The 23917-nt window shown below is 45.7% G+C and overlaps 1 protein-coding gene across 1 annotated transcript in view; it reads left to right on the forward strand.

The window, feature by feature from the left end:
* Positions 1–23917, forward strand: part of SYNE1 (spectrin repeat containing nuclear envelope protein 1) — a 1959630-nt gene that overhangs the window by 1659305 nt on the left and 276408 nt on the right. Inside the window, exons 124-125 of the mRNA XM_085611789.1 lie at positions 2550–2784; positions 3907–4101. Of these exons, the coding sequence (XP_085467915.1) occupies positions 2550–2784; positions 3907–4101 (430 nt within the window). The remainder of the gene's footprint in view (positions 1–2549; positions 2785–3906; positions 4102–23917) is intronic.

The raw sequence follows: 23917 nt of genomic DNA on the forward strand, positions 1-23917 counted from the left end.
AGCTTACTCTTCCAAACGCTAACACCTTGCTGCAATAGCTGCATATCTACAGAACAGACAACATCTGTCTCATTTTAGAATGCCTGTCATTAAAGCATTTATGGAAGGACTTGAAAGAATCATTCCTCCAAGAATTACACATGCTCTAGTGTGGAATCTCAACACTGTCCTCACCAGGCTAATGGGTCCACCCTTTGAGCCATTGCATAAATGTGAAATACAGTTTCTCACTTGGCAGGTCTCTTTTCTCATAGCTATCACATCTCTGAGGAGAGTGGGTGAGCTTCAGGTGCTAACCATAGAAGAACAATTCTTACAAATACACCAAAACAAAGTGGTTCTTTGGACCAACCCTAGATTTCTACCAAAGATAATTTCTGCTTTTCATGTAAACCAATCTGTTGAGTTGCCTGTGTTCTTCCCTCGACCAGATTCTGTGGCAGAACGTGCGTTACACACTTTAGATGTAAATAGAGCAATTCTTTACTAAATAGAGAGGACAAAACCTTTCCGCAAAACAAAACAACTATTTTTCGCTTTTGCTCCACTACATAAAGGCAGTCCTATATCAAAAACAGGCATTGCAAGGTGGATAGTCAAGTGTATTCAAATATGCTATGCAAAAGCAAAAAGAACACTAACAATTCCCCCTAGAGCGCACTCCACACGCAAACTAGGGGCTTCTATGGCTTTCTTAGGAAATATACCCATAGATAATATCTGCAAAGTTGCAACATGGTCTACACCTCACACATTCACAAAACACTATTGTGTAGATATGTTAGCAAGACAGCAAGCTAGTGTGGGCCAAGCAGTTTTATGTACACAATTTCAGACAACTGCAAGAGCTACAGGTTAGCCACCGCTTTGGGAGATAACTGCTATATAGTCTATGCACAGCATGTGATCTACAGCTCACATGCCTCAAACGGAAAATGCTACTTAACCAGTATGCATCTGTTCTTGGCATGTAGAACTGTACAGTCACATGCGCCCACCCACCTCCACGGGAACCTATACCTGTTGCAGTTACATCTTACTTACATACATATATACATGAACATCTCTTAATACTTTTACTAGCTCCATTATCCCCCTCTGCTGCAAACAATCTAACAATATAGTCGCACTATCACTGAAAGGAGTCATCTACCTCCTGACTTCTTCAAACAAAAACAAAGTGCAAACAACTGGACCCAACACTAGATGGTAGGCTATGCACAGCATGTGACTCTACAGCTCTACATGCCAAGAACAGATGCAAACTGGGTAAGTAGCATTTCCCATACATAGTCTTTTAAAGCTTTAAAAAGTGGATTCAGGGTGTGATTCATAAAGGACCACCGCCCTCGTGTTGGGAGGTTCATAATGAGAAAGTGCAGTATAGAGGTCCCGCCACAAGTGAGGGTCTCGTGCCACGACTGTGGAGGCCCTTAGTGAATAGGGCCCTCGGTGTTTCTACTACTATTGTGTTGTGGCCATTTATGCAGAGGGTAGCTATAGCTATGCGCACATATTCTTGATGGGCAGATCTGAGCAGAATGCCAATTGTTGACATGATAATAAGAATGAGTCTGAGATAAAGGATAAAGGACAGGTCCTGGTAGATATAGCTAATATTTATTTTACTATGATTTTCTCTTTTAGCATTTAATTCCCACTGGATTATGCTCATAAATTATTGCTCTAGTGGTTGTGAGGATGGTGTGGGCGATGGAGGCATTATTTTACAATTGGAGAACGTTTGGGGGATTTAGTATCTATAGCATGTGAATGTTGGAGCCATACCTTGTCTATTTTATGATATTGAAGAGCTATTGGTTGAATGACTTGGGGAGACAAATAAGGGAAATTCTCATTTTTGTCAACCCCATATGTTCATTTGGAGAATAAAGACTTGTATGGAATTGTGAATTTGGGTTAATATAGTTGGAATTATTGGCACACTGTGATATGACCTGATAATCAAATGTGTTTAGTACCACATACCCAAAATGTGCACTGCCATATTGAAGATGGTCCTCATTATAAGTCGGTTTGACAAATAAAATCTGGGTTGGCTCTGTTTGAATCTGTGTCAATCACTGTTGCTGTCTGACCTAGATTGAATTGAGAGACAATTAACCTTGTACACTGCAGCAACGTCAAGCCTCTGCAAGAACAGCAATACCCAAGGAAATATTGAACGCTGGGTTGTCTACTTAGCATAGTGCCCCTAATATGTATTATTTCTAAGATTTTGGGAAAGTATTAAAATAATTGACCTTACTTTTCAGCCCAAAGAGAATTGTGTGGGTTTTTCAACCCACTCAATTACATAATCATTTGCAAATTGCTGCTGGCTTTTAGTGCTTAACAGAAGTTTAATATCAGCATATTTTAAACTACAAATTCCAGAAAAGTAAGAATTGTGTGATGATAATGCATTCCCTCAACCATCTCTCTTTCTTAAACACCTTTGTTTCCTTGATGCCAGTGCAGTTTAATGATAAAGTGGGCAGTAAATTACATTTTGTGGAGCAGTTGTTGATTTCTTTTCATTGCCATAGGGATGAGTTCAATCTGAAATTAGCCCTGCTCAGCAACCAGTGGCAGGGGGTCATCCGCAGGGCCCAGCAGAGACGCGGCATCATTGACAGCCAGATCCACCAATGGCAGCGTTACAGGGAGATGGCAGAGAAGCTCCGCAAGTGGCTGGTAGAAGTGACCTTCCAACCTGTCAGTGGTCTTGGCAATGTGCCCATCCCATTGCAGCATGCCAGGACCTTATTGGATGAAGTTCAGGTACTGAAGATCCATCATGTAGTAGAATGTAGATTTAGTGCCTTTAGGATTGCTTGTACCTTGTCCATATAAAGTGAACTACTGTAGAGAAATAGAACAATGAATATGACAGCTCTTCTGGCATCTTGTCATAGCTCCCTTCGGACCCAGGACATGCCTTAAGGGCATGTATGTGTGCTACATGGCACTTTGAAAAAAGCAAAAAAGTGCTTTTTTCAAAGAAATCGCAAATTACCGCCAACTGCAAGTTGGTGGTAATTTGCGATTTCTTATGCAAATTCGCCCAACTTAGGTGCTTTCTACATCGCATTTAATGAATCACAATTTGCGATTCCTTAAATGCAATCGCAAAATAGGGAATCGCTAATGTTGCGATTCTCTAATTTGCGATGCCCTTTTAGGATGATACATCCCAAAAGGCCTTTTCCAGTTCGCAAACGGGCCAATTCTGAGAATCGGCCCGTTTGCGAACGGGAAAAGGGCTTGATACACATGCCCCTATGTTCCTTATAGATTTGCGTCTGAAGAAGAGGAGAATCTTACTCATCAACAAATTAAAAATTAGTTATGGAAAAGCACATTGCAATTGTCTTTTATTTTTAGTGCTTTTTTGTTCTCATAATAAAAACACCATACCACATTTAGACCATTTTGAATTGAACAGCCAAACATTTTTCCCAAACAATTATTTTATCCCCAGAGGATTCTTGTTTTACAATTACCAATGTGAAGCCATGCTTCTTTTTGCCTCTTTGTGGAAACTACACTGCACAGTATACAATCCTACCTTTCTCCAAAAGAACCTTCTTTTTTTCTGTATCCATAGAAAAATAGCATGACAGAAGAAAATATGTATCAGACCTTTTTGTGCCATCTTTGCAGTTTGAATGTAGAACTTCCTGTGATTAGGCTTTACAATTTTAAGATTGTTTTAAGTAAGTAGCACACAGGAATCTGAGGAGCGATCCTCCAAACTCCGATTTGAAAGTAAGTGTCTCTTAAAATGAGCAATCCTCAAAAGGGAAAAGGATGAACTTCACGTAAAAATCTTTACTGGGTTTAGCTACTGGTTTAAAAAAATAATGATAATAATTGAAATTTTTTTATTGCTTGAATTTGCAGCTGAAAGAAAAGGTTCTTCTTAGGCAGCAAGGAAGCTATATCTTGACAGTCGAAGCCGGCAAGCAGCTATTGCTCTCTGCGGATAGTGGGGCTGAGTCCTCCCTGCAGGCAGAGCTCACAGAAATACAGGAGCGTTGGAAAGCTGCCAGCATCCGGCTTGAGGAGCAGAAGAAGCAACTGGCCTTCCTTTTGAAAGTAGGTGTGCTTGTTTTTGTTAGTGAGGCTATGGGAGCGCAGTTTTTTCCTGTCGCGAAGAGAAAATAGCTGTATGTGCACCCTGCAATATAGGTTGTTCAATGAAGAAAGGACAAATAGAGTTTATAATTCGAACTACCAGTGAATGAACCGCACTTTTTTTTAAATGAGCATCAGTACAGTTGCCTGAGAATTTAATACCCAAGAATCCTGCGATTTGTCAGCACTTTTATTCTAATTTGCATTGTTTTATACAGAATGCACCAGCATATTGTACACTGCACATTGTTTGTTAAAAATATTGTGTCATAAAAATAATTTACAAAAATGCCACACACAATCATAGCTAATAACAGATTAGCTGCACCCAATTTGATGATATTTTTGAGAGCAATATTTCGTAAGCAATATGTTCGAGGCATGTGTGCTGTAGATACACATGCTTTGCATACTCCTGCCATCTAGAGTTGGGCCCGGATGTTTGCAATTTGTTGTTCTTGGAAGAAGTCTTTCCTATTAATGAGGTAAGGTGACTCCTCCTTTCGGTGACAGTGTGCATGATCATCGACTCCTTTGTTAGATTGTTTTTTTCCGCCATCGGGTTCGAACGTGTATTGCTGCGCTTCGGTTTGAAACCGTTCTTCGGGTTCCTTTCGACACACCAATCCTCTCTACCCTCGACGGTATTGTTACCATACACGTTTCTCACTTCTCCGCCTATCGTTTCTACATCGGAATTGACTCAGTCAGCTCTCCTTCGATGGATCGGACTCCGTTTAAATTCTGTCCTCGGTGCCACGTGAAGTGTCTGCGTACCGACTCACATGAAGTGTGCAACTTGTGCTTGTCTCCGGACCACAAGGAAAAGTCTGAGGCTTGCAGATCGTTCTGATCAAAGCAGACTCGGACTTGACGTCGGGAGATGCAGCCTCAAAGCACGAAGACAAGCCAAACATCTTCTGTGAAGACTCCGGTCCAGAAGACATCAAGACATCAGCGGCAGAGGTGGAGGAAGCCTTCTCCGAGCAAGACTCAGACTCAGAGCTCGAGACAGACCTCAATGCCGAAGAACTACCGCAGTGGCAAGGTGACGTGAGTACCGAAGACCCCTTGCCCCCACAAACTCTAAAAAAACACACGGCTTCAGCACCACCTCTGCCTTCTGGCCAAGGTCGACACCAAGACGACGTTTCTAATGCCCCGCCTTCGGGACCTGCACCGAAACTACCAGGCAAACCTTCCGGCTCAGTACCGAGTCCACCAAAAGCCTCCTCGGAGCCGAAAGCCTCCGGTTCGAAGCACAAGTCTAGCTTGAAGCCAAAATCTTCCGCATCGAAAGCCAAGCAGCCTTCAGAGCCGAAACCTTCCTCACCGAAAGGTCAGCCTCCGTCGACACCAAAAACTTTTCATATACCATCGCCTCCACCTCCACCACCTCCGTCACCACCTGCGAATCCTTCGCAAAATACACCTCAGGGTTGTCCTCAATCTCATGATGATGATAATGATGCAGATGATTGGGGGATGGATATTCAAACAGGTCCATGGACAGATTACACAGTGGATCCCCCAGGTGATACTGATCCAGATCTTTACCCAGCCAAACCATCTCCTTCAGACGACAATGCGTCACACCAAGAACTCATTGTCAGGGCTGCGCATTACCATCGGGTAGAGCTCCACAAAGAATCACTACAGGAAGATATTTTGTTTGAAACCCTAGCATCCACACACAGGTCATCACAATCGCTTCCAACGCTTAAAGGCATGATGCGACGTGCTGATGAGATTTTTAAAGACCGAGTCAGAGCACGTATCTTAACACCTAGAGTGGACAAAATATATAAGGTCTCTCCTACAGACCCCATTTTTTATCTAGGGACAAGTGCCATTAGATTCCCTAGTCGTATCCAATGCTCAAACATCAGGGGATGCTCCTCCGCAGATAAAGAATCCAAACAAATTGATGCTTCTGGCAGCAAATCAATGGCGCATTGCAAATACCCAAGGCCTGTTAGCTAGATATAACATAGCTCACTGGGACAAAATGGAGCAATCACTCCTATATCTCCCAGACGAGCATAAGGCTAAAGCACAAGACTTAGTAAATTAGGGTAAGCTCATTTCCAATTCCTCTATTCATTGTGCTCTAGATGCAGCAGACACCGCAGCTAGAGAGGTTAACACTAGCATCCTCCTTGGGAGACACGCTTTGTTAAGGATTTCAGGTAGTAAACCTGAGGTCCGACAATCTAGGCTTACCACACAATTTGATAAGGAAAACCTATTTGGCCCTAACGTTGAGCAGGCATTAGAAAAAATGAAAAAGGACACTGAAGTCGCTAAATCTATGGAAACGCTTCAGACGGCACACAACAGAGGTTCCTTTCTTCGCTCCTCATACAGAGGTGGGTCAAAATCGATACCCCCAGATCAAAATACCTCAACTTACAAAGGTAACAACCAGTCCTCTCCCTCCAGATGTTTTTTCCGAGGAGGTTATAGAGGCAACATCTTCAAAGGTAGGGATAAGGGTAACACACCCCGTAACTCTCCTTCCCTCAACAAACAGTGACTTGGCAATGCTTCCCCCTGATTATACCACACCTGTCGGGGGAAGACTTCAACAATTCCTCCCCATTTGGCAGTCCATAACATCAGACAAAAGGGTGCTTGGAATTCTCCAACATGATTGTTGCCTGGAGCTTACCAGCAATCTCCCAAACATTCCACCTTGATCTCACAAGTTATCTACAGAAAACATACACTTGCTAAAACAAGAGGTCAAGTCTCTTTTACTAGGAGCTATAGAGCCAGTTCTAATACAGTACCAGGGCTCAGGGGTTTACTCTGACTACTTTCTCATCCCCAAAAAGGACAGTTCCCTAAGACCTATTTCGGATCAGAGAGAGTTAAATCATTACATACTGTCAGAGCACATGGTAACACTTCAACCAATACCTCCACGTTTACAAAAAGCAGACTTTATGTCTACTCAAGACTTAAAGGACGCATGTTTTCATGTTCCAATTCATCCAGCTCATCGCACATACCTCAGATTTGTGATAGCAAGCAAGCACTACCAGTTCAAGGTGCTTCCATTCGGAGTGACTACAGCACCCAGAGTTTTTACCAAATCCCTGGCAGTAGTCGCTGCTCATCTCAGAAGACAACAAATTCATGTCTTCCCCTATTTATACGACTGGCTCATCAAAGCCAGCACTTACCAAAACTGTCTGCAACACACAGAGATCACAATAGATCTATGTTGGACTTGGCCCTTTTTGGCTGAAGTTCCTTAAACTTTTTGCTTTCCCCCTAGACCTTTTTTCTGACATGGTGTTGCCAACTTAGATGCTTTGGGCACTTTGCCACTGCTGATCAGTGTCAAAGTGCAAGTGCTCCCTGTGTAAAGTGTAATGTTAATTGGGCGTCCATGATTGGTATATTTGCCTTACTAGTAAAGTCCCTAGTAAAGTGCACTATGTGTGCAAGGGCTAGTAATGCAAATGCTACTAGTGGACCTGCAGCACTAATAGTGCCACCCACACAAGTAGCCTTAAAGAGAGAACTCAAGCCTGCCACTGTAGTGCCTGCGCGCAGTTTGTTAAACTGCCATGTTGTCCTTACAAGTGCACCCACTTGCCATGCCTTACTCTTTCTATGCACTTCAGACACCCCTATGGTAGGTCCAAGGTACCCACCTGGGCAGGGTGCAGTGTATGTGAAAGGTAGGACATGTACTAAGGTGTGTACCATGTCCTAACAGTGAAATACTCTCCATTTCGGTTTTCACTGTTGAAAGGCCATCTTGCCCATAGGACAGAATGGGGAAGGCTGTGTAATATGTTTCCAGCCTATCTTCCCAAAGGCTTAAGATGGAGAGGTGAAATTAAGTATGTCTGAACTCACAATTCAATAACACATCTTTTTGTGAAGGGGGGTTTTGCATTGTGTGTTTAGAAACCACTCTTATAGAAGTGGCTGGGTTTTTGTGCTCTAACATTTCTGTGTGTTTCTGCCTGGTTGGGGATTGACTGCCTGGATCTGAAAGTGATAGGATCTGGGGAATGTCTTGACCCAGGGGAGGAGGTGAGACAGCATCAGGCTGACCTGCATCTGGAGTGTAGGGGGGAGGAGTAGCCCCTGGAGGTGAAGATGCCTGGGCTGCTGCCATAAAACAATGGCTCCATCCCCTGCTGAGTGATTGAGGATCCAGACCCCACCTATCAAAGGAATAAGGTGTCACTGGCAGGGAGTCACTCAGAACTGGTTTAGACAGGGGTCAGTGCCCCCCTGAACACAAAGACTTCAAAGACATTTAGGGGTATAACTTTGAGAGCTGAAACCTCTGAACGTTGGAATGGAACAGGACTGAAACTACTTTGTGGTCAAGAGGAACCTCTGCCAAGGAAGAAATAGCTGAATAGACTGAAGGAAAGGACTGACCCTTGCTGTGTGTTCTGGGACTGGCCTGCAGTTTGCTGCTTTAACCAAGGAGAGGCTAAAGGGACTTTGCTGTGGGCTGTGCCCGCCTGCTTGAAAGGACTTTGCTGCGCTGTGTCTTGAAGTAACTTAACCCCAAGGGCCCGAGGCGAGCTGGCTCCCTGTTGTGGAAACTCAGGAACACAAAAGTTTCCAGAAATGTCTCAGCGGCGCTGTGTGCGTGTGCTTTGTGCAGCCTGAGACCTTCGTAAGAAGTGCCCTGTGATCGTGGACACCTGGAGTCCAAGCGAGTCTCAGCGACTCTGTGTGCGTGTGCTTTTTGCAGCCTGAGCCCTTCGTGAGGATTGCCCTGTGATCGTGTGCGCCAGGAGTCCAAGTGAATCTCAGTGACCCTGTTTGCGTGTGCTTCGTGCCGCCGGAGACCTTCGTGAGGATTGCCCTGTGATTGTGTGCACCCGGAACTCAAGTGAGTCTCAGCGATGCTGTGTGCGTGTGCTTCTTGCAGCCTGAGACCTTCGTGAGGATTGCCTTGTGACCGTGCACACCCGAAGCTCAAGGGAGTCTCAGCGACGCTGTGTGTATGTGCCCTGTTGCAGCCGGAGATCTTCGTTATCGCCATCGGCCCTGAATCAACCAAGTTGCATCGGAGGCTCAAGTCGCGAGAGGCGGAGAGGAGAGCGAGGTCGCACCCCCCAGGTAACGTGTGTCGGCGCCTATGGCGGGTTGCGGGCTCGGAGAGAGACGCTCTCGGCCTCTCCCCTTCATGAAGCGCGAGCCTCTGTTTCAGCTTGTATCGCAACCCGTACGTGCCAAGGAGTGGCAGTACCGGGGCCGAGGTGTGGAGCTGCACTGTGGTTTACACCAGACCCGTGTTGGGGGCATATGTTGATGGAAACTGACCGCGAGTCAGTACGAGGGGCAGAGAGACCGTCTAATGCACCTTGATCTGTGCTGGAGTGTATTACGCATTGCATTAATTCTGCATTACGAACTACCGGATTGTTGCATTACGCATTGCCTTAGTTTGCAGAACGAACTACCTGATTGTTGCATTACGCACTGCATTATTTCTGCAGAGCGAACTGCCTGATTGTTGCATTACGCTTTGCATTAGTTTGCATAACAAACTACCTGATTGTTGCATTACGCATTGCATTAGTTTGCATAACGAACTACCTGATTGTTGCGTTACGCATTGCATTATTTTGGCATTACGAATTGCTTGATTGTTGCATAACGAACTGCATTATTTTTACATTGCAAAGTGCCTGATTCTTGCATTACGAACTGCATAGCATTGCATTAGGACTGCATAGGATCATCTAGAATTGCTCATTAATACCGCCAGAACTTACAAGGGCTGGCTGGCCTAACAACCGTCCAGGAGGAATATTACAAATGCGCATATGTTGGATTTTTATTATGTGGTCTCATCGTATATTTTTTTATATAAACTTATACTTGTTTTTATATGAAACTCGTGTGGAGTCCTTTTGTGGTATCACCAGTGGGTCACTGGGAGTGTGGTTGCAAATACTTTACACATTTGCCTTGAAGATAAGCCTGGCTGCTCGTGCCAAGCTACCAAGGGGGTGAGCAGGGGCTATCTGAGAAGGTGGCCTTCCTTTCCCTGATGTAGAAGCGATGGTCTCTACTTGGTCTAAGGTACCTACCTCAGCCAACTAGGGAATCCCGGTTCTATCAATCTACTTCATCAACTGGGCTTCACCATCAATGCACAAAGGTCTCACCTGTGTCTCTTACAGATGCAGTCTTACCTAGGAGCCACTCTAGACACAGTCAAACCTCTAGCCTGTCCCAATGTAGCCAGAATACACAATATTCAAGCAGCCATTCAACAGTTTCCGCCCAACCAACCATTACCCGCCAGAGTGTTCATGCAACTACTGGGAATGATGGCGTCTTGCATAGCAATTGTACCCCATGCAAGGCTTCACATGCGCCCCCTACTAGAGAGCTTAGCACGTCAGTGGAATCAATCACAGGGTCTATTAACCGATCTAGTGTTGGTAGACAGCCATATACATTGCTCTCTGCAGTGGTGGAACCCAAAAAACCTATCAGAAGGTCGGCCTTTCATTGACCCTGTTCCACAGATTGTACTCACAGCAGACGCATCTCTAACAGGTTGGTGGGCTCATCTCAAAGATTACACAATACAAGGCTTGTGGAGCAACAAGCACAAGACTCCCCACATCAACTATCTGGAGCTCTTAGCTGTCTTCCTAGCACTAAAAGGTTTTCAGACTCATCTTGTAGCCAAAACTGTCCTAGACCAGACGGACAACATGACAGTAATGTATTATGTGCAGAAGCAAGAGGGGACACACTCTCTCCAACTGTCAACACTCGCTCAAGCCATTTCGAATTGGGCAATCCATCACATTTATTTCCTGGCAGAACATCTCCCATGAGTAAACAATCAAATTGCCAATCTCCTCAGCAGAAGAAGGCACAAATTCACCAGTGGGAACTTACCGTACTTCCATCATCAGGGATTTCCACAAATAGACCTATTCTCCACACCCGAAAACGCAAAATACCCAAACATCGGCTCTAGGCACCCACAATCAAAGGGCAATGCCCTATGGATGATCTTGTCAGGGATATTTGCCTATGCATTTCCGCCTCTCCTGCTCATTCCATGGGTGGTTCCGAAGCTCACACTAATTCTGGTAGCTCCCACATAGGCTCGTCAACCATGGTACAACACCCTGTTGGAGCTGTCACTAGTTCCACATCAAAATCTATGCCTCAACTCCAGTCTTCTTACACAGAACCATTGAGAAATCAGACATCCAAATCCTAAAGAACTGAATTTAGCGATTTGGCTCCTAAAGTCACAGAGTTTGGGTATTTAAATTTACCATCAAACTGTATGAATATTCTGAAGGAAGCAAGAAAGTCTACCACCAGACCTTGCTATGCTGCAAAATGGAAAAGATTTGCATTATATTGTAACAACAACAATATCAATCCTTTAGACGCTTCTATGCGAAACATTATCTGTTATTTGTTACATCTACAATGAACAGGACTGGCCTACATGTCTATTTGTTTGCACATTGCAGCTGAAACTAAGTACTAACAAAATAGGCAACATCTGTCACTATTCATAGTTCCAGTAATCAAGGCCTTAATGGAAGGTTTAAAAAGGGTAATACCACCAAGGATTCCTCCTGCCCCAGTCTGGAATCTCAACATTGTCCTCACAAGGCTCATGGGCCCACCTTTTGAACCATAACAAAAATGCCCTTTACAGTTCCTCACATGGAAAGTTGCTTTCCTCATTGTTATCACTCACTGAGGAGAGTTTGTGAGCTACAGGCATTAACGCTAGAAGAACCTTTCTTTCAGCTACACAAAGACAGGACAGTTCTCTGGACCAATCCCAAATTCCTTCCCAAAGTAGTTTCTGCTTTACATTTAAATCAGTCTGTTGAGTTACCAGTTTTCTTTCCTCAACCTGTTCTGTAGCAGACCGCGCTCTTCACACGCTTGACGTTAAAAGAGCTTTATTGTACTAAATAGATAGAACAAAGGACTTTCGCAAAACAAAACAACTTTTTGTAGCATTTGCTCCACCTCAAAAAAGGAAATCCTATCTCTAAATCTGGTTTTGCAAGATGGATTGTTAAATGCATTCAAACATGCCATGCTAAAGCCAAAAGGACTTTGACTATACCTCCTGGAGCACATTTCACTCGCAAAATAGGGGCTTCTTTAGCCTTTTTAGGTAACATCCCTTTAGCTGACATATGTAAAGCAGCTACATGGTCTACACCACACACATTTACCAAACACTATTGTGTAGATGTGTTAGCATGACAATAAGCTACTGTAGGCCAAGCACTACTTAAAACTCTATTCCAAACAACTGCAACATCTATAGGTTAGCCACCACTTTGGGAGTATACTGGTTTATAGTCTATACAAAGCATGTGTATCTACAGCACACATGCCTCGAACGGATAATGTTACTTACCCAGTAAGCATCTGTTCTTGGCATGTACAGCTGTAGATACACATCCACCCACCTGCCTCCCCGGGTACCTGTAGTTGTTGCAGTTCTTCATTATACATTTATACGCATTGACATCTCTATGCAACACTTACTTACTCCATTCTCACCCTCTTGCGGGAAAACAATCCAACAATGGGGCCAATGACCATGCGCACTGTCACTAGGGGTGGGCGGAATTTGCGAAATCCACTTTCGCAAATTATCGCGAAAATTTTAAAAATTATCACAAACAAGCAGAAATATCGCGAAGATGCGGAAGTTTTTTTCCCGCATGTTCGCGAGATTTTCTGCATGGTTGCGGCTCGCCAACTTACCCATGTGGTTGCTCGCGGGCGCGGCCATCTTGTTTTCAGTTGTCTCGCGGTGCATGATCGCGAGAAGAAAGACGTGATCGCGCAACGCATGACGTCACTGCGGGCGCGAACCGTCGCGAGACAGCGCAAATGGCTAAAAACAATACAACATCTCATGGAGAACGCAACCGGATCAAGAAAACTTGTCGGCGAACGCAGGGATTCAGGTAAGGCGATTGCGCGCGCGCGAGAATGTATTATTTTACAGCGCGAGCAAGAACCAAATGATCGCTAAGCTGCGGAATGCGGAAATTTTGACATTTTTGCACTTTCCGCGGAATGCGAAAATTTCAAATTATCGCAATTTCCGCGAACGGAACGAAATTTTAGCCCAGGCCTAACTATCACCGAAAGGAGGAGTCACCTTACCTCAATACTATGAAAGACTTCTTCGAAGAAAAACAACTTACAAACATCAGTACCCAACACTAGGTTGCAGGAGTATGCAAAGCATGTGAATCTACAGCTCTACATACCAATAACATATGCTTACTGGGTAAGTAATATTATCCTTTTGTCAGAGGATATTTTTGTCTGGAATATCCTGACATAAAAATGTGTTCTCTTTGTGCAGTCTCATAAAATTAGGTGGTTTTGTCAGGATGAGAGTGAATGCAATCTGATTTTTGTTCAGTTTGGTTTTTGTGTTTTCATGTAAACATTGTGCATTCATACATACATTATGCCATTTATGGGCACTATCATTGAATTGCAAATCTGTATATAGTATACCAAAAAGAGGCATAGTGTGCAAGGAGTCCAGTGAGTCCCCAAAGGTAATGCAGAGGATAAAGTAGATAATACCTTACTCTCAATTTAGTGGTACCTGGGCTGGGCAGTTAGGCTTATCAGAGGGTAGTGTGAATGCATTTGTTGTACATTCTCATTCACGGCAGGAATACACACTCAATGACTAACTCCAGGTCAATGTTTGCAAAAATATTACTTTAGTGATTTTTATTTTATGAACCAAGTTGAACTCAGTTACTGGTAAGTAAATATTTCAAAAATGCAGTACTTTCAATTACAGTTGGCAAAGGTTTGTAGAAGTATTCAAAATACTTTACAGATGCATGTAAGATTTGTCAAAGTCAAAAGAGGTACTTTGTATTATTCTCAGAAACAACACTTTGCATTACTGAGAAAACCAATGCAATCCTTTGGGAGGAAGGACAGGTAAGTAATTTCAGGCAAGTATTCGACTTACAAGTTCAGTCTTCGGAGGGTTTGACTATCACTGGGCAAGGGTCAGACCAAGGTAGTTACTGCACAGCCAGCGGCACTGAGTCAGCCAGGTGCAGACATCACTGAGCCCAGTGTTATCCAATGGGAGCTGGGGGTTCCTCGAAAAGGCATAGGTTGCAAGTAAATACCCGTGGTTCAGAGACACCGGCCCTGGTTGTTGAAGTCAGCTTTGAGGGGGGCAACAATTAGCACCAAAGCTGCACAACTAGAGGCACAGGGGTGCCCAGGTGCAGGGTGCAAAGTAGCCGTTGGGTGCCCTGTAGAAATCAATAGAGATCCTCAGTTGGAGAAAACGACTGCAAGTGTGGACCAGACGATTGGCTGAAGGAGTCCAACGATTGGAGAGTTGAGTTGGATAGTGGAAGGATGCCAGGATACCCTTGGTTGGGCTCACCAAGGCCTGGGGGCTGCGGGTCCACGGGTGTCTTTAGGCATCAGGTTTCTCTCACCGAATCCTGTCGCTGTCGGGGGGACCATTTAAGTTGAGGCTTCAGGCATCATGGAAAAGTTCAGGTGAGGTTACCCAATGCTTGATACCAGGTCAGGATCGTGGGGAGACATCACTGGGTCGGTGGGCCAGCTGGACTCGTGCCGTGGGCATCAAGTGCAGAGTGGTGTAGTGTCGCAGATCCGCCTGGATCCGTAGTCCTTGGGTTAGTTTCTTTTCTGGACAAATCAGGTGCCCACGGGAGAAAAGAGTCTTTGTTGAAGGCAGCACAGTCCCCCGGGTTTGTTGGAGGTTGCTGGCTGCAGGACATGCCGCTTTCTTGAAGCAGCATCGCTGGAGGAGGAGACAGGCCTGTAGGGCTGGGTCCAAGTCAGTTGTCATCTTCTTCCACACTGCTGGACGGCACTTAGGTCCTTTATCTGCGTAGGTTGTTGAATCTGAGGAGCAAGGTTGTGGGAATCCCTTAAATACTAAATTTAAGGATGTTACTGAGGTCGAGGTGCAGTAGCCAATTGCTACTGTCCCCTTGGGTGACTGCACCCTTTGGGTGCCCCATCCCTTTGGGGAGAGGGGAATATTCCTGTTGCTGTTCGGCCTAATTCTCCAAATCAAGATTGAGAATTCTTCAGAAAGGGGTTCACTTCAGCTCCTGTCAACCTTAGGGGCATGCCAGGCCAAGGTGGTTACTCCTACTGTGCTTACTACTTTTCCTGCCTGTCCTGCCACCAAAAAGTTAGGCTAGGACAGGTGGCAAGCGTCTCCACTAGTTGGAGTTGCCCAAATCAGCATAACACAAGGTGGGAGCCTTTAAGGCTCACCGCCAAATGTTAGTTCCTGCTAGGGTGAGGGGAGAACCACCTCCACCCATAGCAGCCTTTGTTTCTGACCTCCGGGAGCACAAAGGCTCTCACAGCATGAGGTTAGAAACCTGTCTGATGGTGGCTGGCTGGCAGGGACCGGTCAGCCAATACACTAGAAGTGGGTCGTTTTTCAGGGGGCATCTCTAAAATGTCCTCTGAGTGCATTTTATAATAAATCGTTCACTGGCATCAGTGTGGGTTTAGTATGCTTAGACGTTTGATACCAAACTTCTCAGTCTTAAGTAAAGCCAAAATGGAGCTGTGGAGTTGGTGTTGATAAACTCTCAGCCCTTGTACTCAAAATGGCTTCATTGCACTTACAGTGTACAAGAATGGACTCAGACACTGTAGGGGCATCTCATGCAGCTATGCCCTCACCTGTGGTATAGTGTATCCTGCCTTAGAGCTATAAGGCCTGCCAGAGGAGTGACTTACCTATGCCACCATCAGTGGTGGTTAGGCATGGCACCCAGGTAGGTGTGCTATGTCGACTCTGTTAGCTTAGTCACACCACAACACATAGCCTGCAATGGCCGTGTGCATGTGTTTGGTGTGGGACCCCTTAGGGTGGCACAGTACATGCTGCAGCCCTAAGGGACCCTCTATGGTCAAAAGGCCCTTGGTACCACTGGTACCTATTACAAGGGACTTGTATGTGGCTCCGAGGTGTGCCAATTGTGGGAGCAATGGTATAGTTTTGGGAAAGAACACCAGTGCTGGGGCTGGTTAGCAGGGTCCAGCACACACTTAGTCAAGTTTGCATCAGGTATCTGGCAAAAAGTAAGGGGGTAACCATGCAAAACAAATGGCACTTTCCCACACACACAATTAACATTGGCCATATTACAACTCTGTTTACTTATCCTGTAGTACTGTTTAGGGGAGGGGGGGGGGGTAATCTTACTCTGTATCCAATCAATCCGGGTTTAACTCATGTCCCATACTCATTGTGGTGTTTTTGGTTACTATATAGAGGGTTCTGTGTGCTCTCGAGTATTGTTTCAAGTCTTATGCATGACTCTCTGCCACTGATTTAAGCATGGTTTACCATCTTTTTTCATCTGTGACTCCCTCAGGGCATTTTGTTTTTGTAATGACATTTTCTACATGAATAGCCTCTACTTGAATAGTCAAAACAGAAGCTCTTTCCCAATTCTTTGTGAAGATTTTGGTGTTCTTCTCTCCTACTCTTATTACTAGGTCTACCCAGGCATATTTAGCAATGAGTGTTTGTTTTAAAGAATCCCTAGAACCAGACATGCGAATTCATTACTAAATCAATGCTTTCTGTCATTGTATTTTCTATTTGAGGATCAACTGAAAACGAGTTTCAAAATTACCCATGTGAAGTCCATGAGCAGCACCTTATTTAGGAGGTGAGACTTCCAGATTGGTAATGTTACAGCCCCATCCATTTGGCACAGTTACACTAGATGTAATCTGAATCTCCAGTTTAATCTTCTTTTTTAAGCCTAGCAAAGTACCTCCCACCCTCTTTCTACATTAATAATAGGTGGAAGTCTCAGCTACTAAAAAGGATGGTGTAGGAAGCTGGCTCCATATACAGTGCACCAAAACGAGGTACACTGTGCAGAGAGTCCAGGCAAACCCCAAAGGAATTACAGAGGCACAAATGACACCCCAAATGCTCTCTTTTGTGGGAGTGTGGACGAGTAGTTAGGCATAGCAGAGGGTAGTACTAAGCATTTATTACACAAACAAAGGCAGTAAATGAGACGCACACTCAATAAAGAAATCCTACACCAATGTATACAAATAACATGTACTTTTATATAAATTTAGATCAAGATCATCTGATTCAGGTAAGTACTTTTCGAGTTATGAATCTTTACAGTTTTCTGAAATGGACAATTGATGCATTTTCTGGACCGGCAATGTTATTCTATGGAGGAAACACGCGTATTGCATTCGGGCACTTGTCAGCGACTTACGGGACTGTTCTTCTGGTCTTAAGGTGAGTATTGGGCAAGGTCCAAAGCCATACCAACAGGTCACCACAGGAGGCTCTGGGGCATTCGGGTGACGAGGTGTCATGGTGTCTGGTGATCCATTCACTTCAATGGGAGAACGGGCCAGTTACAAAGAGGCTGCAAGATGGGACTGTGGGACCAGTCCGGGGGAGCCCACAGGGGGCTCGACTCTTGAGATCCTCGGGCACGTGTGTTCGTCTTTGGTCCACTTCACCTCGGGCTGTGGAGCCCGGGAGCTATGCTGTCTTTTGATGTTGGATTCTGGTGCAGGAGTCACTTGCAGTTGGATGGGGCCTGCAGAAAGTTGCTGCAGGCAACAACTGGGAGTCCAGTCTAAGCAAAACCAAGTATGGGCTTTGCTCTTGTGGTTCTGTGGACCCCACCGTCACCTCCCTTGGACTCGGGCTTTCCAGTGTGGGTCCATAGGTGTTTTGAGCGTAGGGTGGCGTCAGTGGCAGACTCACTCTTTGTTTTCAGGTCTTGCAGACCTGCGTTGCAGCGCACATGCACTGGCTTATTGTAATTGAGAAGATTTCAGAAGTGGAGTTGAAGCTCCGCCCATCATTTTGATTGGCTGGTGTCAACGTTTATGCTGAACGCTGGCTTCGATTTAAAATCAGGCTTCTTTGTTACCGCCCTGTCTCCTTTTGGGATGGCCCATCCGGACTGGATCGTTTACTTGCGGCGTTACACTATCTCCTTAATTAGTCGGTAGGCACTATATTTTTTTCACAATGGTGACAGCTCGTTTACGTACACCAGGCGGCGCCGCGTCCTCCTGTCGCCATCTCCCTAGGGCGCCACCGGGGCCGCCCAATATGTCAACAGGTTTACGTACGCCACTAAAGTAGCATCTCGCTCCATATATTTATTTATTTTTACTTTATTTCGGAGTGCGTCGCCCGCTTAAAGGACACCGCGCTCAGTTTGTCTATTTATTTTTACTTTATTTCGGAGCACAGCGCCCGCTTTAGGGACACCGCACTCCATTTATTTATCTATTTTTACTTTATTTCGGAGCGCGGTGCCCGCTTTAGGGACACCGCGCTCCGTTTATTTCTTTTTTTAAACTTTAATTCGGAGCACTGTGCCCGCTTCAGGGACACCCCGCTCTTTCTTTTTTACAACGCGACACCTATAGCATTGTAAATGCTTGTTCTTTTGCGCAGCTCTCCAACTCGTTGTTACATCAAGGCGGGAGCGCGTCTTGAGAGGAGAAGGAATGTTCTGATCCAGTCCCCGCTGTGAATCCTTACTCGGAACCAACTGCTGCCGCTCACAGCACCACATCGCTATTTTTTTGCCCACTTTCCACCCACAAACAGGCACACAAGAAATACACAAACACCCCTCGCTCTGACTAGTCCTTCGGTATCTCTGGCACTGCCCTCGCAACGTCTGGTCCCGGGAATCGTGGACAGAGTACGGGGTGTTCAGAACTCCCTGTAGTTTCAACACCTTGCCGACCCCCGCCACCCCATCACCCTTTCGGAACAAAAACAATGGATGTTATTGAGGGGTTAAAGGTAACACTACGATTAAGCTCATTTGGGGGTCAAAGGGCATGTATGTCACCTGTTATGACTTAAACTTGGTCAGTCAAAATACATGCAAATCAGTGGGTCAGTGGTTTCGAGGGGTGTCCAACACAGGTCCATGAAGGCTAGGTCCTGCATGTGTTTTTTCCGGATAACCGCTGCCTATGTAAATAGTTTTCATTTAGATTATTTCTATGTAAATTACGTAAATATGTCTAATGTGGACATCCTGCAGGGGTTTGGCTGCCTTGCACCTAGGTTGACCCTCACAGGTTTAATTCCAATAAACTACATACTGAATGTGCGCTGCTGAAGGCTCAATGTCATCGCGTCCAACAACACTCAAATCAGTCACATCACTGTAGGTACTGGGAGGAAGAGTGCCAGAACCGTACCGAAAACTTCATTCCAGACAGCGCTACAAGGCCATAGGAAATTGTGGATGTGCGCTACACAGATGGACCAACCCCAGCTTTTTAAACCAGTGTCTACTCACAGATACCGAGTACATGTATTTTTTTAATTTAAGGGAAAAGTTCCTGTACTTCTCTGTGCAGGGGTGCACATACAGGTACTTAAGGATAGTGACTAGCGAGTACCTGCACTTTTGTATTCCAAGCACCTCATAATTCATAATGATCATCCACATACCAAGCAAAACATAATAACAGTATTCAGTTTCCCAATGAGATCAGAAAAGTGCTGGTGAGAGGTGTCTGTCACGGTGATCAGATGTGCCACCTTTTTCCCTTTTCAATCCCCCCAACCCTTCTCAATCCAAAAAAACTGACTAACATATCCACCACTCAAATTACTTTCATATTTCACTATACTAATCCACCACCAATCCTTATGGGTTCCAGAGTAGCGTGCTACTCGCCAAAAAAGTGCTTCAAAACCCCATCAGGGGCAGCAAGCGCTATATAAATACAAACCTCTGTCCCTCTTCTATCCTGCCGCCTACCCTTCTCTATCCAAATAACTGAATAACATGTCCACCTCTCAAATTACTTCATATTTCACTGCACTAATTTTCAACACTAATCCTTTATGGGTTCCGGAGTAGCGTGCTACTCCCCAGAAAAGCGCTTCAACACCCATCAGGGATAACAGGTGCTATATGAATGCAAACCTTTCTTCCCCTTCTATCCCTCCGCTATCCTTCTCACTCCAAATAACTGGCTGGCTGGGGAGTGACAACTTGGTGGACCGCTGTGAGAAAGTGCCCTGTATCTGCATGGTAGCCCCCACTTTTTGCTGAACTGCTAATGTGCTTTGACTGAGTGTGCCCTGGGCTCCTGGCAATCAGGTACCCAGGTCCTATGTTCTTTCCCTAAAAACTGCATTGAAAACAATACCCAATTGGCATCTCTGGCAACAGGTCAGCACCTGGTAAATGGTACCACAGGTACCAAGGGCACTGAGACCAGGGAAGACCTGTAAGGGCTGCAGCACTTATTGTGCCACCCTTAGAGGCCCTGTACCATTACACTCACTCGTGCGTGTCTTGGTGCAGAACAAAGTGAAGAGTCGACATGGCACAACTGTGTGCCATGCCTAAAACCCACTGCCCTGGCATAGATCAGTCAACCCTCTAGCTGGGTGCTCTATACCAGTGGTGAGGGTACAGGAGCATGAGCCCTGTACCCCTAAAGTGTCTAAGTCCATTCTTAGACCTTGAAAGTGCAGTGCTGCCATTAAGAGTATATGGTGCTGGGAGTTTGTCATTACAAACGCCTCAGCACCATAATGGCTACACTGAAAACTGAGAAGTTTGGTATCAAACTTCTCAGCATATTAAACCCACACTGATGCCAGTGTGAGATTAAAGGAAAAATGCACACAGAGGGCATCTTAGAGATGCCCCCTGAAAAACGACCTACTACTAGTGTCCAGGAGTGGCTGCTTCCAGCTGCCACCACCAGACATGTTTCTGGACCCCTGGGTTGAGAGCCTGCTGCTCTTGGGACCTGAAATAATGCACATCCTGGGAGGAGGTGCCAAGCCTCCTCCCCCAGGATGAGTAGGGTCCACGAAGGGGAAGATTCAAAGGCTTGCCGACTTTGTGAGCTTCCCCAGGCCACTTGCTGCTTTCAGCAACTGGTCCACACTGGTTCTGACCCCCACTTTGGGTGGGAGAACCGGCGGGAAAAACAAGTGAGGAAGGGAGGTGTTCCCATCTCTGCCAACCCCACCCCTCAGATGTTGGAGACGAAGTGAAGCACAACTCTCAGTTCCCGCCATCTTGCAGATGGGGGTACTCAGCCAACCAGGGAAAGGTTTATGCCCTCCTCCCTCTGGAGGGTGGCATAAAAGGGGGCGTACCTACCCCAGGGAAGGGACCCATTGGTCCCAACCTTTTTACCTACCTGTAACGCTCCTAAATCTAGTATTTAGGGGCACCCCTAAACCTTGCTTCCTCAGACAACAACCTACAAAAAGAAAAGAAGAAGGACTGAACAGCCGTGCCAAAGCTAACTAGAGGAGTACGCCCACTGACTTGCCCCCAGCCCTACCGGCCTGTTGCCACCTCGAACCTGCTCTAGTGAAATCCCAGTGTGTCCTGCAGCCAACAACCTCAAGAAACCCGGAGGAGCTGCCTGCCTTCAAATCCATAGAGTCTGTCTCCCATGAACACCGGATTTGTTCAAACAACGAACTCCAGCTCCGCAAGGATCCGTGAGTTTTCACCACTCTGCACCGAATCCCACTGCCTGAGTTCGAGTGGGCCAACAGCAAGAGGAGGTCTCCCCAGCTACCCTGACCAGAGATCTGGTGATCCCTGACCTGCCTCAAGCCTCCAGCCGACGCCTGCAGCCTCAAACCGGAAGCTCCCCTCAACCCTGCCCAGGAGCTGGTAAGAAGCTCCAACGCTAAAAGGCACCCCTGCACCCAGCGTCCCACGGCCTTGGGTGGCCCAACCGATGGTGCCTAACCAATCCCCAACATCCCAATTTACCTCTCCAAGTGGTGGTCCCACCCAGAAGACCTTTGTCCCCGAGCCTGCGGTGCTTTTGCAAACCGGAGACTCCCCATTGAAAGCTACAGGGTTTCCAATGCCAAAGCAGCACTCTGCACCCGGCTGCCCCAGTGCCACTGAGGGTGTATCTTTCATGCTGGCCTGAACCCCCATTTGCCCAGAGCTTAGGTCCAAGAGCTTTTCTCCCACAACCCAGTGGCCTGCTTGTCAGCAGCCACCAACCGGAGGCACCCTTCCCCCCTTTGGATAACATTGGGCCTCAGCACTCTGCACCCGGCCGCCCTAGTGCCGCTGAGGGTGTAACAAGAGTGCATCCTTGACCCTGGGGGACCCCTGAGTATAACCCCACAACACCAACTCCCACAACAAAGTACTTACCTTTAAACCGATAACATTATTTTCCTCTATAGGATAACATTGACTGGTTTTCTATGAAAAAGTTCTAAGTGTGGAGTTGGAAAATCTAAAGAAATTATTTCAAATTGTACTAAATAACAAAAACACTTTTACTTACCTGTTTACAGGAAACAAGAATACTGCACTATGTACCAAAAGTAATTTGAAAAGTAACTTACATGGTATTCTACTAAAAATCCAATAAAAGTATATGTACTGTATTCTGAAAAGCATTGCATTGTCAGTAACACTACTGTAATCAAATCAAAGTACATTTACAATTGCAATTCAAACAGTTTACAAACTGCATTACTACTGTAAAGTATTTATTGCTTACCTGAGCCAGACTTGCTTGGTTCTAGAAAATAAAATAACTAAAAGAATATTTTCATACAAAAACAATTGGTCTGAAGTTCAGTCTTTGAGTTTGTACAACAAATGCTTAACATTGTCCTCTGATAAAGCCTTTCTTCTCGACCACACTACCACAAATAGAAAGTTAGGTGCCATCTACTTTACCTCTGCCTACCTTTTGGGTTCCACTGGACTCTGTGCACACTATACCTCACTTTGGTATAGTACATACAGAGCCAGCTTCCTACAACCGCACCATGCATCTCTGGTGCCAGTGGCTGCAGGGAACTCCTCTACTCCAAACACGTTTCTTCAGACAATTGGGAAAGAACTGGCAGCCTAGAGGGTTTCTTGGAGATTTTACAGTGGCAGGACGAGGCTACTTCTTCTACAATTGTAGGGGGCAGCAATCAGGCTGGCAGGGCTGGCCCCAAGTAGTTGTTGCTTCTCGGTTCTCATGGTGGGACTCTCCTTTGTCCACTCCATTGTCCACTCCTTCCCTTGATCCATCAGAATCTGAAGATCTGGTATCACTCGGTCCCCTATATACTCAATTCAGGGGAATTAAGGGGAGTAAGGGGTAGTAGCCAATGTGCTACTTACCCCTGTGGTCACTATGCCCCTATATGACCATTTCTTGTAGGAAGTGGACATAACCCTGTCCCAGAATCCCTAAGTTTGCCGTCATCAAGATGGCCAACTCTGAAAAGTTGTGTGCACTTCTGGTAGCCCACCTTAGAGGTAATACCAGCCTGGGGTGGGCACTTCTCCCTGACTAGCTAATTATCCCGCCTGTTCAGGTGCCAAGGGGCTATGGATAAAGGAGGTCGGCTTCCTCTCCTGTGAGGGAAACCAGACTCGCATGTCAAAGGCGGTGGCTTCTTTAAAGTTCTCCTGCCTTGGAATGCTAATCGGCAGGTCATCCTTTGGTAGGGGGTGTGAGCACCCTCCACCCAATCAGGTTTCTTTCCAACCTCCTGAGAGCTCAGGCCCTCACCCTTGTGGTCAGAAACTTATCTCTAGCAGAAGGCTGGCGTGAACCAGTCAGTCAGCATACCATTGGTTGGTAGGTTTTCAGAGGGCTCCTCTAAGGTGCCATCTGTGTGCATGTATTAATAAATCCGACACAGGTATCAGTGTGTCTTAATTAATATGAGATG

Source organism: Triturus cristatus, chromosome 6 (genome assembly GCF_964204655.1).
Source record: "Triturus cristatus chromosome 6, aTriCri1.1, whole genome shotgun sequence".
Lineage (NCBI taxonomy): Eukaryota > Metazoa > Chordata > Amphibia > Caudata > Salamandridae > Triturus > Triturus cristatus.